Source organism: Nothobranchius furzeri, chromosome 14, assembly GCF_043380555.1.
Source record: "Nothobranchius furzeri strain GRZ-AD chromosome 14, NfurGRZ-RIMD1, whole genome shotgun sequence".
Lineage (NCBI taxonomy): Eukaryota > Metazoa > Chordata > Actinopteri > Cyprinodontiformes > Nothobranchiidae > Nothobranchius > Nothobranchius furzeri.
The window spans coordinates 19,137,327-19,153,295 of NC_091754.1; the positions used below are offsets into that span (position 1 = coordinate 19,137,327).

The 15,969-nt window shown below is 40.7% G+C and overlaps 1 protein-coding gene across 4 annotated transcripts in view; it reads left to right on the plus strand.

The window, feature by feature from the left end:
• The window catches only part of tanc1b (tetratricopeptide repeat, ankyrin repeat and coiled-coil containing 1b), a 143,998-nt gene that overhangs the window by 9,652 nt on the left and 118,377 nt on the right, over nt 1-15,969 (plus strand). For all 4 annotated transcript variants that reach the window (XR_008564430.2, XM_015966599.3, XM_015966600.3 and 1 more), the window contains exon 2: nt 6,246-6,336. Coding sequence is in view for 3 of the 4 variants with exons in the window: in XM_015966599.3 (XP_015822085.1) it covers nt 6,276-6,336 (61 nt within the window). In the remaining variant the exon portion in view is untranslated. The remainder of the gene's footprint in view (nt 1-6,245; nt 6,337-15,969) is intronic.

The following is a 15,969-nucleotide window of genomic DNA, read 5'->3' on the forward strand; positions in this document are numbered from 1 at the left end:
GCTTTCCTACTTGAGTTAAAGTTATGTGTCCTGTTAAGGCTGCTGGCATTAGTTAGATGTTATTTCCTTTAGGACGCAGATGCATTTCAGTGTTTGGTGGTTCTGGTTATGTAGAAATTCTTGCTTGTGGGAAGAAGATGGGAAAGCGATTGGAGGAGTTTCCTCCTAAAAATGAATCACTAATCCGTGGAAAGATTTTGGTTGTCAGGCTGGATCTAGACTTTGTAAACATTCAAGAACTTGGTTTGTGAAGTTCCCTCAACAAAGAGTAAAGTCATTTTTCATAACAACTTAATTTTTTTTAATAGTTTTTTCTTTGTGGTTATGCCAAAAATGTTTAATTTGAAGGCATTTAGCTGCAGCTATTGTGATGAGGCTCCAGAAAGAATCAGAAGTAATAATAATTTTAAAAAGTACAGTCCTTAAATGCTGAGTGGGGGTCTCAGATTCTTGTTTACAAGATCTCTACGTTCCTGATGTTTGGATTTGATAAGAATCTGACATAAATTAATGACATCCTGACTAATAGCTCCTAACAACAGCAGCGATGTGTTGTGGGAACTTCCTGTAGACTTTATAACGCAACTTGTTAATGTTTAACTCTTAATCAAATGCCAGCACTCCTGGGAGACAAATGTCAAATTTTATTCCAGGTTACGGAGGTCCGTCTCCATTTTCCCTCCACTCGAGATGCTCATTAACGTTTTGTCCAACAGCAGATAAGTAATAATGTAATAAACTTTAATCTGCAGTAATAATGGGAGTTAGTGACAGCAGTTCTGAAGATTGTTGGTGCTCAGTGTTAAGTTAATTCTCTTCCTCTGATGAGTTTCTTTCCAAGATGGTGAGGGAAAATGGGTAAATCCATAGTGCTTTGTTTCTGTGAATCAATGTAGGCCTTGTATATGTCTGTGATTCCGGTGTAGTCCTTTTACAACGTCTGGGGTGTAACTAAATCTGGAGATGTGATAGCAGTGCTTTGACACTTTAGAGGAAGTGAGAGACCAGGTTCAGTCATATCTGCTTCTGAGACTTATTTTGTGTTTGGCTGAAATAATTCTTCCTGTTGTTAGGGAATCACCTGCAATTAAACCCTATAGCTCCTAATCATGAATTGGTTAAAACCATCACACAGAACGGGTGCTTTTCTCCCAAAAGTATGTTACCGTGAAAAGATTTCAGCCAGCAGTTGTGTGGATAGCAGGTTACTGTCTCACTGAGTAACAGAGTTCATGTTAAGTGATTGATTCATTGTCTGCATAAAAAAGATCAAGGGTAAGTTCCCTGAGGGCAAGACAGATGTTTCAACAAGGTTTTTCAACACCTTTTTCTTTTACTTCTCATGGACTGTTTTCTATAAAAGTTTTGTTTCCTTTATACTTTTATGCCTCTAAAGTCAGATAGTAGCTTTGATCTGAGCCAGAGCTTTTACCTATTGAGTAAACAGGAGTATAATGAAGTTTATTTGTTTAATGGTTATTTTGGTATAAACTCATTGTTGCATGCATGTTAAGCTGTATAAATAAACCTTTTAGATGCAGAGTGAATCCTCGTGCTGACCAAAACGATGTGGGTTCAGTTTTAGGTGTGTGTGTGTGTGTGTGTGTGTGTGTGTGTGTGTGTGTGTGTGTGTGTGTGTGTGTGTGTGTGTGTGTGTGTGTGTGTGTGTGTGTGTGTGTGTGTGTGTGTGTGTGTGTGTGTGTGTTGAACCACCTACCATGCAGCATTTGGGTGACCTGGTCCTCAGGGTCCTTATCTAAGATGTGATTGTTGTATCCGTGCTCTACCCCAAGGGTGTCAGTTTTTTTTAACTGATGGGAAGAATTACTTTTAATTATTCATATAAGTATTTGTTTGACATTTAATTAAATACACATTGCAGTGTTTTGACAGGTGTTTCAAATCAGAGCTTTGTTCAATCAATAAAAGTTAAAAAGGCAGTATGGATCCACCGATTACAAGTCGAGCGCCTAATCTGGCCTAATCTCCTCCTCTTTCTAGTATTAATAGCAACATTTCTATCCTTGTTTTGTACAGTAGCTAGCAGTCAGTCAGTGCCATCATTCATACATAGTCCCCATACTTCCTGTTTCAAAGGTTTTTGCTGCCATTGTTTGAACCACTTGAACTCACAGACCAGGCTTGGCCTGTTTCCTGCACTCAGTGAATGGACAATCACAAGAATAGATAATTACGGAGTTCACACGAGAGCTTGAAGGTTCCACTTCCAGGCAGGATTTAATAAACCAGTTTGAAGGTCAGCTCAATGTGAGGATTGCTATGTTGCTATGCCAACCATGTTAAAATCCCAGTACATTCATTCATTTGGATATGCCTTAACATTTCAGCAGAATAGAGCGGGACTAAAATACAAGTGATTAAGTTGATCCGAGTGCTCCCGCTGTTGTCCACCCAATCGAGGGCAAAGTTGACTCCAACCTACCAGTATCCCATGTAAAGGGAAATGCCTTCCTACCAGAGGCATTCTGGAAAAACGATCCCATTTTCATTCCATATATAGCCGTCTTTGCAGATAACACTGGAGTGGCCTCATGGCCCCGTTAACCCCATGTCATGTCAACATTGTGCAGGTGAGAATCTTTTCTTCCACACAGCCTGTGCCTGTGTGAGCCGTATCACATGAGGAGTGACCTAGAAAACACACATGTTGATACCCCCAGGCACCTTTTTAACCGCCTTCAACTTCAGTTTCTCTTTCCTGAACTGAGCAAGTTTTGACATTTCACCACATATTAGTCATGTTTCCTTGTTACCTTGAGCTTTTCCCAAAGAAACCGTTGAGGTGATGAAATGTCTGGGTGACAATGTTCGAGGTAGCCACCATCCTTACCAGTCTTTTGGATCTATTCCTTTAGTTTTCAGGATTGTTTAAAAGAAACTTTGAAGGCTACACGATTGTTCTCTTCAGATAAAGAGACGGCAGGATGAGCGCAGTGCTATTCTGTTTCCATGGCCAAGTGTGATTATGTAGTTTTGTCTCTTTAGCCTGCGCAGGCCTGCAGAAACCTGCGGGACTTTGACTGTTCTGTTGTATTATCGAGAGGCCTCTTCTAGGGGGCTTGCTAATATCGGAACCCATCTAAATGTGCTGGAATGGACCTGACCTTGAGGGCTTGGGGAATCTTGATCCGCATCGTTCTGCATACCACACAGTCCGCGTCTCTTCTCTGAGGAAACTTTCCTTCAAAGGTCACGGAAAATCCCCAGCTGAACTTTGCTTTTACTCATCCTTTTGGTTTGTCATTGTTGAATAATGTCTCCTTACAGCGTTGAGACATAGTTTTGTCTTTTTCTTTTTTTGTATTTTATGCCAGTAGAAAGGCTTCCCTGAGTATATAATGAGTGTGTACTGGCGTCTGATTCTCAGAGAGGGCACCGGGTGTGTGTTTGTGTCTGCTGGCTTTAAAAGAAAACAGGGTATGGAAGGAATTTGTCATGTTGGCTTTTGGAGTTATAAAAGGGCGTTTCTCATTTCCTGAGTGTTATCCTGGGTGGTATTTATTGTTACTGTGGAGATGAGCTGCAAGCTCCCACACATCTGCCAACAACTACAATAGAGGTAGTTTTCCAGGAGCACTACTCAGAGTATCTTGGACTGGTGCAGCTCGGCCCGACCGCAGTTTCCACGGGCACGGTTCAGTATTTTCCCTCTACTTTCCCTCCTGTTTTTAGTCCCGGCTCCGTTGTGGTACCTGGCAAGGTTGAGTCAGGCTGGCATCGTGATTATGACCACTGATTGGCTGGAGGGGTGGAGTCACTGGTTGCTCCAGAGCTCATTGCCTTCTGTTTTACTGCCTGCAGCCATTTCCTGGTTCAGAGTCTGACAAAAAGCCGTAAGACTGAGCAGAATGTCCAGCAACACCACCATTTTTGTGATGAGTTGTGTTTCTGTGGAGCATACGAGTGTCGCAGGTACCTCCCCTCTCCTTGCACCTTTGAGGGCGCACCCACTTTCTGTCACGGAGCTGGCCTGAAAACAAAACTACACTCAGATGGGCTAACTCAAACCTCGCTGTACAGAGCCGGTTCAGGCTAGGGCTGAATTATTTTGGAAAATAATCTAATTGCAATTTTTTTCTTCAATATTTGTGAATTAAATTGCGATTTAATTCACGAATATTTTCTCAAGAGGCTTTTCTCATATGTTTCAACTAACTGAAGCAAAAAACCCTATGTAACTTGTACTGAATATAAACAAGTTTATGTATCTACATATTTATCTACAAGTTTATTTGTCACCACATACATAAACACTCACAAGTAAAGACAACATTTTGTATTTGAAGGTGCAATCCTTTGCAGCCAGGAGCACATCCGTTGAAGGAGCATAGGTATTAGCATCGACTGTGAAAATGTATTTGCAGGAAAAAAAGTGTGTCCCATTTATTGAATTCTTTTGTGTTTAGAGTTTTCAACGTCTTGTCTATGCAGAGCTTCCATAGTTCAGTTACATCCATAGCTGCTAGCCAAAACTCAGTAAAGTTTACGTCTCTTAGTTTTCTAGCTTTACTAAAATACCTGTCTGTGCCTATATGATTGATGACAGTTTTTACTTTTTATTAGACTCCTAATGTAATAATTTGTTCGTAATTTGTAAGAATGCAATCGGCATTATTAGCATTAGCATCCCTATTGGGTTCTTCTATGTATATTAGCATTGTGCTAACCAAATGGTAACCACTCCCTGCCAGTCAAATCGCAGCCTTTGTGATTAGAAAATCTCCTTTTGCCACACCGCAATTTAATAGCATATGCAATTAGTCCTTCAGGCCGAGTTCAGGCTGAGTAGTGCTCATGGAAAACTAGCTTAGGTTACGTAGAGAAACAAGAGAAACGGTTGATAAATTAGCCTTTGTTATTGAAATAAATACCGTTTGTAGAAACTCATTTATTATTAGTCTAATCTGAAAGACTTACCAAACAACAAACATCTCAGTGATTAGGGCTAGGCGATACGACCTAAAATCAATATCACAAAATATTGAGGATTTCTCCTCGATAAAGAAAAATGGACGATAACTACGGGTATGCACAGAAACAAAAGTTGGGGCTGTCACATGTATTATGTTGAGTCAATTTTTACGTAACTCAAGGTGGTTCAGCTTCTTAAAGGGACACAAATGTTGCCAACCTACTCACATCTTTTCATTTTTCTATTATCAAATTTATGTACATGAGAAAAATTATCTCGGTAGGAGTCAGAAATTTCGATAACGATAAATTTTTGATTTACCTACCAGTGATTACCAGTGATTATTTTTTTAATTTAAATTTGGCTTTGATGAGAAGCAGCATACTGCTTGTTCTGTGACCAGCCAGTGCAGAATTGAAATGATTTGAAGACTTTGACTAATACACCTCCACCCACCGTATCCAATTGTTTCATCTGACACGATCAAGAATGAAAAAGGGCTAATCGATGGCCTCTGTCACAGCAGCAGTAAGAGACATTTAGAGCCTGGCTTTAGTTGAGAACTGTGTGTTTTGTTTGTAGATGACATATCCTTATTTGGTTAGAATCAGAATTTTCTTTTCGTTAGAAATATTTTTGGGCTGCTATTAATATCATACATTAAACTGTAGCAAACCATGATGTGTTTAAATGGTTTGGAAACAAAAAAAAATCCCCACAATTACCTCCTGCTTTAAGAATGTTTTTTACCATTGTACAAAAACATTAAACCAAGAATAATCCAAAGTAAACAAGCACAGAGAAGCCAGGCTCTGGGTTTATTTTATACAGTTTAGCTCTAAGGACTCAAAATGCTCACTAGCTTGTGAACAGCCATTGATATCAATTGAAAACACAAAAGCTGAGGCACATAACATCAATTACATGTGGAATTTGGGGCATTTGACTGTTTTCCTGCATAACAAGATAACACAACTTGTCCTTTTCTGTTCAAATATTGAAACATTCTTTCCATGCTTCCCTCCACTGATGACCTGTAGGTTTGGGAGCGCTGTGGGAAAACTCTGTGTGAAATGGGGAAATCCAGCATTTGCTCTTTTTTGAGGACAGATTTTAGCTTGTGCAAATCATCCTGCAGAAAACTTATTTAAATTGCTTTCATGCTTGCAGGTAAATTGATAAAACAGCCTTCAAAATATTGTGCTGGAGGACTATTCCCACGGTTTTCCTTGAGTGACAACTGATGCACTTTAAAAGTACAGTTTGGCTCTACCTGAAATGTAATGACCATTTCATGTTTTTCCTCCCTTAGGGCCTCAAAGAGGATTCTAGGAACCTTGCCATGTTCAAGGCAGTGCTGAAGAAGAACAGAGATGGAGGCAAAGGGAGCAAAAAAGATTCAGGTATGTGTAACATAATATTGTCAGGAGGAAAAACGACTGGATTCCAGAAATCGATACCCCAAACCCTAAGGCTCAGCTGCTTATCTCAAAGTCTGAACTTATGATTTCATTCCTGACTGAACTGTATGGATTATTCTTCATGTATACCTTATTTTGTAAAGATTTAGAGCATTTCTTTGGATCTAATATGGTAAATTTAGTATGAAAAGAACAGAACAAAGTTATTATGTAAATCTGCAATGTGCATTTGATTCAGACTTTACAAAATGTTTAATTTCTTTGAGAAACGAATGATACTTGTCAGTTTTGAAGTACGATCAGTCCATCTGAGTTTTCCACGCAGGCTGAATGTGATTAAAGTCTTCTACCTCTATTTCCTGCATTAGCTGCCAAATTAAAATAGATGCGGAAGCGCTCCAGTCAGAAAACGCAACACAGATCCACGCCGTGCTGTGAATTTGCATTCATGGACTCACCTACCCTGGTTCGCGACCGAGGAAGGTTATGTTGATTTTTTGCAGCCAGGAGAGAGTAGAGCTTTAACAGTTAGCATTAGCAACTGGACAACATGGCAGAACTCGTTCAGCCTTGTTATTTGTGGAGATAAAACATAAATGTTGCAAAGTGAATGGAGGCAGTAGAAGACTCATGTTGCTTTATGGTCACTTTTAAAAAAACAATGCCTCTAATTTGCTGCAATGCTGAAGCGGCAGACTGTGGCGGTAATGTGACGCATTCGTGTCCTTTTCACAAAAGATTACGCAATGGTGGTATAAAGAGGGCATGGGGCGGTCTCTGCACTGCTGCGGACTTCCGTTTAACTAGGACATAACTTGCTTTTTATTGCAATCGAAGGCATGCTCATTAAGGCGCTTCAAAAGGCCTCTGCCCCCCCCCCACAGTCCCCATGAATGGTCAAATGATCTGAGCTCTAGCTCTTAACGGAGAGAAGCTCCTGGAGCTCTGCATCGCTCCAGTTTACCATCTCAGCTGGTTCTGTTCAGAAAGCGAAACTTATTGCCGTGTTTACTTTCATTTTTAATATAGTTGCCTGTTGGAGCTCAGCAGTACTTTAAGTCCCATTTGTCAGCACACACTGGTGAAATTCATCTCTGCATCCAACCTATCCCCGTGGGGAGCAGTGAGCTGCAGCTTTGGACTATTTAGTGTTTTAACCCCCCAATCCAACCTCTTTAAAGCTGAGTGTCAAGCAGGGAGGCATTGGGTCCCATTTTTAAGGTCTTTGGCATGACCCGATTGGGATTTGAACCCTGATCTCCCAGTTCCAGCTTGGACACTTTACCACTAGGCCATTGAGAAGGTCACACGTGATCATGACACCTCCCTCTGTTGAGCCAAGGCGTATTGCATTCACAAGTCTGGCGATACAGCAGTATTACTACCAAGCGTGTCGGCACGAATGCCGCAAAATTCCTGCATCGCCATAATACACCGTGACAGCAGTTTTAGGCTGATTTGCCGGCATAATGTGTCTTCTAGAAAGGGCTGATTAAAAGTGAGATTTTTACATATACAATAATAAAGAGTGAAACTCCAAATCCTCCTATCCACCACTTCTCTGGCCATCTTCTACTTCCTGAAACAGGAGCAAAAGACCTTTTTTTCCATGGAGACAGACTCACAAGGTGTTTTGTTCACACTAGAGACCACATCAGATGTATTTAAATAACAAGTTTAGACCCACTGTAGCCTTCAGAAACCTTTTTGTTTTAGTTTTTTTTTGCAGTGTATTTTATGTTGCAGTAAAACCCTGTCCAATCAGCCAGATCACAGCAGACCCTTGGGCTCTTTCTGTGTATTGTCTCAACAATAAGATAAACACAAATGACGCAGTGTCATTAAAGAGCAAGTCACCCCTCTAATCAACTTTTTTTTCTGATAAACTATGTAAGCGAGTGTCTAATCATGCTGTAGACACGTGTTGGCAATAATTTGGCACTTTAGTGCATCTTAATTCAGATTTAAATATTCAGCCTAAAACTCAGTGTTGCATCCCCTTCAGGTAAAAACTCTGCACTGCACTTGAATTTCAATCTGTCATTGCTATTGGCTAAGAGGTAGGGCTGCTCAATTAATCGAATTTTAATCCCAATTACAATCTGAGTTTTGAACGATTATAAAAACAAAACAAGCTGATTATTTGCTCCTCCCACTTGCGCTGCCCTAAGTTGCAAATAAAGCACTCCTCCCACAGTGTTGCCATCTTAGCGACTTTGGCGCTATTTCTAACAGCTTTTAAGACCCCCTTCTTGACTTTTTAAATCTTAAAAATACTTAGTGAGCACCTCAGAAACATCTCTGGTAACCCTTAGCTACTTTCTGGATAACTGTCGTTGACATTTCCTGCAGGTTAGCTAAAGACACCGCCTGCGCTCCGGACCGTTCTTCAGGACATTTGGAAAGGGAATGATGTAGTGATGCGTCAGTCGCTAAAGAAAAGGCTCTCAGAGCCGGCTCCCTGTTGGGTTAACCAGAGTGAGTGACACACACCATACCTGCGGACTCCTGAGCTGCTAAAAACAGCTAAATGTGCGCGTGCAGCGTGCTAAACACACGTGCAGCTTGCCTCTGATTGCTGTGAGACCAGGTTAGGGGGTGGGGTGTGCAGCTGTGGTTGGGACAATTATTACATTAACTGATGGACGACTTGTAAATAAATAGTTTATAAATAAGGTAGAAATAGATAGAAATAAGTTCCTCACGCTGATAAATAATAACTAATCTCTCTGAGGACACGGTGCTAGTGCACACTCCTACAGCACCTTGACACGACTAAATAAATGTTATGCAACATTTTGTGAACATCAATTTATTTGCATTTAATTGTTAAAAATGCCACTGTATAATTCTTGCTGTTAGTATTTGCAAGATATTGGTATTTGGGTCTGTACTGGTTAGACTTAAATGAGTTAAACCAAGGTCTATAGCCCTTGGGTCATAGACTATGAGCTATAAGTATATTGGTCTTTTTATACTGGGAATCAGGAGTTATTATAGTGATTAGGGATGGGTACCTTTGACATTTGAATCGATCCGGTACTAATTCCCGATACCCACGAATCGATACCGGTACTTAACGGTACCAATTTTCAATACTTTTGAGTGTTTATTATTTTAATTCTCTTTTATAATTAAATATATATTTTTCTCAATATATAACAATATTTGATAAATATCACGATAAATAACATACAACTGTTTGTATTTTAACATCGTCCTTGTAGTTTTATAAGCTGATAATTAAACTGAAGCAAACATCTTTGCTGTGAACTAAATTTACTGTGTATCTTCATTCCTTTTAACGTCCTTTTTCATTTGATTTTTCCTACTGGGAAGTTAGAATTTCCGAGGAGAAAGCGAATGCACCATTAGCTGATAACAATGGTAGCAATGGAAGCTAACATACCAAGCTAACGTTATCTTAAACAGTTTATTTAGCTGCTGGAGCAGATTAAAACGATGATGCCTGACACTTAGATCGTTGTCACTGGTTTCATCTTCACCCAATCACCCGTTGCATTTAGTAAAGTGAAGCCAAACTTTAGAGCGCGTTCATGTTCTTCTAGTCGGGAATTCGGAGTTCCAAGGAGAAAGCGAATGCACCATTAGCGAAACGGAAGCTAACATGTCAAGCTAACGTTATCTTAAACATTTTATTTACCTACCGGAGCAGATTAAGATGAGGATGTCTCACTTAGATCGTTGTTGCTGGTTTCATCATCACCCAGTTACCCATCACATTTAGTGAAGTGGACCCAAGCTTTAGCCTGCGTTCTTTCTACCATGCTGCTCTGTTTACAACTGGTTCGCAGCGAGCGACGACAAAATGCTCTTGCGCATGCGCAGCTGTCCTGGCAAGTTCTTGTTATGATGGACGGGTACCGAAATGAGGCACCGTTTGAAATGACGTGAATCTGTGCTCGGTCGGTACTATGGAATTCGGTCGGTACCTTAAAAAGAACCGAATTCGGTACCCATCCCTAAAGTGATCATCTTGTTTCTTATTTAATTTTGTCCTGATTGTGCCCTGAGCAATTTTATGACTGAATAAAAACAAATAAAATCAACGTAAATAGAAAAATCGTCTTAAATAATCAAGATCTCAGTTTCAGTCACAATGATCGTGATTATCATTTTTTCCATAATCGAGCTGCCCTACTAAGAGGTGTCCTATGATGTTAGCTGGTACATTAAGATGTCACAATGTAGTTGTGTGCCTTTGTGTGTGTATTTGTTAGCAGCTCCGCCCCCTCAGTCTGCCAGGCAACAGCATTTGTTGCATTTTTCAAACAGGAAGTGGGAGTGGAGTAAGACTCTGGTAGAGAGTGACTTGCTCTTTAAAGCCACAAATGTGCATAACAGATAACATTATTTCTATAATGTTGGTAAATGGTAAATGGCCTGTATTTGATATAGCGCCTTCTAGAGTCTTGGAACCCCCCAAGGCACTTTACAACCCAGTCATTCAGCCATTCACACACACGTTCACACGCTGGTGGTGCTGCCCCGAGCTGAGGCGCCAATGGTCCCTCAGACCACCACCAGCAGGCAATGGGGGTTAAGTGTCTTGCCCAAGGACATAACGACGGCAACAAACTGAGCGGGGCTCGAACCTGCAACCTTCTGTTGCCCACAACTTTAGTCTTTTTTTTTTCTCCCAAGCCTCCAAACTGCTGTGATTCCTCTCAATTCCGTGAGCATTTTCTAAGCTCCTGCGAGAATAACTTAAGAATACTGCTGGTTCCAGTTAACCTTGGCGCTAGATTGTCCTGCTTAGTTAGGCTTTGAGAAGGAAGTCCAAGTACGAGTCTGAGGGGAAAAAAATAACAAGTCTTCACACCCAACCAACTTCCATTGTTGTGTGTCTAGCACTCCAGTGGGATTGGTATCTATAATTTTGACCATCTCATCATCCATAACAGATGTTTTCTTTTTCTTTTTCTTTGAAAGTTCATACGCTAGCTTTCCAGTGTGGAGTGAGTCACCTTTAGCAGCATGTTGTAGTCTAGTGTCTTGTCCTCCAATGATTTGTCCTGACACGGCAGATTGACCATTTATGTTTACTCAGCATCCACCAGCCTCGACTTGCCTCACCAGCCTGATTCAGACGTTTGCAGAGTAGACACACATGTCTCTGGTTTGACTCAACAGCCTTTGTGGAAATTAAAGAGAGGGACTTGGAATTGCTTTAGCTACCCGACCGCACTGCTTCTTCTCTACTACAAAGTTAGAAGTGACTATTAAAGCCTTGCATGTAGAGGTTGTTTTATGAAGATGTTGCAACCTGTCTAGCATGTATGAATCACTCGATAACACAGCTTCTCTGTGATGTAGACACACCAGCACAGATCAGCATTTAAACACCAGAGATCTGTGTTCATGAAAGCTGGGAGAGTTAAGAGTTTAATGGCGGGATAACACTCCTTTATCCCACACTCACTTTTCCCAGTTGGCCTCTATCCATCAAGCCACAGCAGCTCCCTGTTCTTTTCTCAAGCTGGGACAATAAAATCTGGCCACTCCTCTTCTTGTTTAGGGCACTTGAGACAGATGAGAGGTCACCAAGGTTCAGCTTCTAGCAGCGGGCACTTTGCCCCATTGGTGGGCCTCTATGAAACTGAAATCCCAATTATACTATACTTGTCTGTTCTCACAATATTCATCTAAAATGTTAAATAAAAGTAGTTGTGGGCGGTAAATGGTCCTGAATTACGATTTGATTACCTTCCTAAGATAAGCGTTAGACAAAATGGTTCATCACGTGGTTGATTTGCTCGTTGTCCTTGAATATTTTCAGGTTCTTTCTGTTCCAAATAAAGATAACACAAAATGCTCAATGATGAAGGCCATGGTAACTAACTGCAATTCATAATGCTTTTGAACCAAAATGGTACCATTTTAAAGGATGTTTACTCAATGCAGCAGCAACATTGTCTGTTAATGAGACTTTTGATGCTTTTTTGCACTCAGTTATTTAACTTTATTACACAGTTAATTTTTTTTATGCAGCATTAGCTTGACTGATTAATAGTGTTGGTTGGTTAAGTTTGGCGTCTTTTAAAATGACAACTTCAGTAAAATCTCCTAAGCAGTATAATGTGGAGTGGAAATAAATGGGAGGAAAGACCTCAATAGTGCTGTAATTTTAAGATAGCTCAGCAGATGCTGCTTATGACTTTGTGGCCATGGACTGGGAGCAACGTAAATATGGTCAAGGAAACTTGGTCTTCATGCCAGATACCACTCCAGTCATTATTTCTCCTTTGGGATCTCCTCACTGCCAAGACCACAAAAAACACACAGTTTGCTAATTTAGTCCCTCCATCTTGTGCTCCTAGATCGTTCTTCCTGTCCTGCATTTCCTAAAGATATTCTGCAAGGAGTTGTCTTGGAGGTGACATACTTTAATATTCTTTATGTACTGTTTTATGGTGTGCCCTTCCAGGAGAGGGACTCTGGTCTGCTGTGATATGGTGCTTTGAAGTTTTAGTATTTTTTTTTCTTAAGAGGTTTACTGTGCAAAAATAGTTGTACTTTGCTTCATTACTTTCCTTGAAAATCATAGATATGTAGATTAGTGAAAATTAAATAAATATTTTAATGCACTCTCTCACAGACAGGCTTGTTGCTAACCTGTTGGGTGTACACACATTTTCTCAGATATCAACTATACTTTATTACTGTTCATTATTTTTTTGATACACATATAAAAATGTGAACAAAAGTTTTTTAAATACAGGCTAGGCTTCATAAAGTTGTTTGAAAGACTTGATTTTCTTTATTAGTAAATAAAAGTAAACATTGACAATAATTGTAAAGAGCCAATTATAGTCCCATTAATTTTAAACATGTAATAAATCCTTTCAATTGACTTTTTCCCCATTAAAAGTATACTAGGCAATTGTGCTTGCTTTTAGCACCCTCTAGTGTCCATTATTAATTCACCATGGTTATACCAAAAATGAAACTTATCTCCTCGCTGTGAGTTTCTCTTTTTAATACCTTAATCTAACTGCTGAAATGTCTCCTCAGTTGTCATTAGTTTAGAGGAGTGGTTCATCACTAGACCTAACTGATCCACGGTGTTCACCACATCGACATATATACTGGACAATTCATTTCCATAGGCTCCAATAACACGTTTTTGAGGCTAAATGGGAGGTGGCCACCACCGCCATTTTGACCGTGTCACAGGTTCCGTCAAGCCCAGACAATTCCACAAAAGGGAAGAGAGGAGGAGCTGAGGGTGGGGCTGTAAGGCTGGGATCAACTGACGACACCCGGTCGAACTAGCTACAAGCTAACCTGAAGCTAACCCAAAGCTAACGCGGAGGTGGGAGCTAAGCTAACGGAGGTAGCAACCTAGCTACAACCGGAGTTAACTGTGCACAACACCAGAGCTTCTGAGTCAGAGATATGCCGGGCTGACCGCTGGGTAAAACCGGGTGGAACACAGAGGTCTCCCGAGAGCTCCACAAGCCGGCAGCCGCACAGCAGACAAGCGCCGCTGTGTTCTGAGATGCGCAGAGCTGCCGCTGGGGAGAACCGGGTGGAAAGGTTTCCATCCCAGAGCTTCACAAGCCGGCAGCCCGTGCAGCAGACAGAAGCTGCGATCAGACAGAGATGCGCCGAGTTGCGAGGAGGGGATAAGGGTGGAAAACATCAGTCTCCCGAGATCTCCACAAGCCAATAGTCGTAACCCAGCTCCACCAACATGTTATATTTCAACCCATTTTCTAAAGTGCAGCATTATGTTAAGTGCACTGGGTTTTACCCTATTACATTTAAATTTCATGGTTAAACAGTACATGTTAAAATCTAAGCTCAGCTCGGCAGTGACCTAAAATACATAAATATAATTTTACTTACCGAAAAAAATGAAGTGGAGACTCCTTGGATGCTCTATTAGTGCAATTAATGCCACAGCAAGTCATTTTGTCTAACAATTGCACAAAAAATATCCAAAAACAAATACACAAACACAGAGACTCAAAATCCCGGAGCAGTTTCCAAGCCAGACCGAGGCTCCACTGAGGCCTTTCCACGGAGCTAGCTCTGTGGTCACGTGGGTCTGATGCTCATTAATTATACAGACTTTTAGGCTTTTAATGCACTTAAACAAAAGAGTGAGAAAAAAATTCACCCCCCTCAGAGTTGTCATGAGTGTAAACTAGATCATTTAAACCAAAAACATGTTTTGGTACCAGACTGTAAACATGTTTATTTCTGCTGTGAAATTGGTATTTTTAACATGGGAGTCAATGAGGATTTGCTCGCTTCTGACACCAGCCCCCAGCGGATGAGGGTGGAACTGCAATTTTTGGTACTTCTGGGTTGGACTCAATTTTTGAGGGGGCTTGGTTCACCATCGATAACATGCAGGAGACATGTTGGAAGGAGACTCCAGCTCCAACATGTTAGCTCCACTTCACTCCACAGCTCCCTCCACCAGCAGGTAGTGGCCTGCAAACTTCGGTATTCTGGCCACAGGGGCGATAGGGTCAGAGTGACATTTCATATACCCTGTAAAGGGTGATTTTAGCACATACTGGTTTAAGAAAATTATTTTAAAATAAAAAAAAGTTTCTTAGTATCCCTATTGAAGAGACATTGTGTAGTTTTGACCATAAATCTGTGGAAATATCCATAGAAATGTTGTTGAAAATGAACTAAATGATGCCCAGTTGTAGAAAAATTTTGGCAGCTTTATAACATATAACCATAAAATTCAGGTCTAAAAAACATGGGAGTGGTTTTAAGTCTCTGGGCGATGCCATATTTAGACGCCATGTTTCCTTCTACAGGAGCCTGTGAGGACAAAATGCATTTACTGTAAACATTGTGTTACATATTTACCTCTCCACTACTTGCCAGTGACGAAAGGGTGATGCGCTTCTAGGGACTTTTGATCCTAATGGCCATTCGTTGGTAAGGTCTTACTCAAACACAAAAATACTGCCTGCTTGCGATGATTTAGGTATATACTGCCCCCTATTGCAGTATAGACAAGATTTAATATTGTGCCCAAAAGCCCAGTTGAACCTACATTTTTCTTTCCCGGGTGTTCCTTATCCTTTTTAAAGCTACTTGACTCAAGTTTAATGTCTTTATTCAAAGGTTGTCTTTTTCCTGGGAATATCTTCTATCAGCCCATGGAGGGACTGGGAGAAAGGACATTTTTGAATTTGCTTTGATCGGCTGGCTTTGCTGTGTGGGCTGGGTGATACCTCTGAAGCTTTACCAAGCATCAGACTTCCCACACAATGAGCACGGCTTCTTTAAGCAGCTGCCAGACATTTGTTCTGTCTGTTTTAGGGATGACACAGTCTTAATCACTCCAGCATGCGCTGTTGCCCTCTTTTTGAGGCCAGTAATGGTTTCAGCTGTTTAGTTCCTGTATCTCCCAGCACACACAATATGTAAACACCCAATATTCAGGGCTCCTTGCATGTTATCACACACACACACCTGGTTAGACGAGGTATAGCATTTCTTATGCAGACCTCAGGATAGATGCTTAGGTACAGTTTTTATTTCACTGCTTGCATAGATGTATGATTATGAAGTGCTCAAATAGTTAATTCTATTGCTTTTGCCCTGAAACGATTTTTC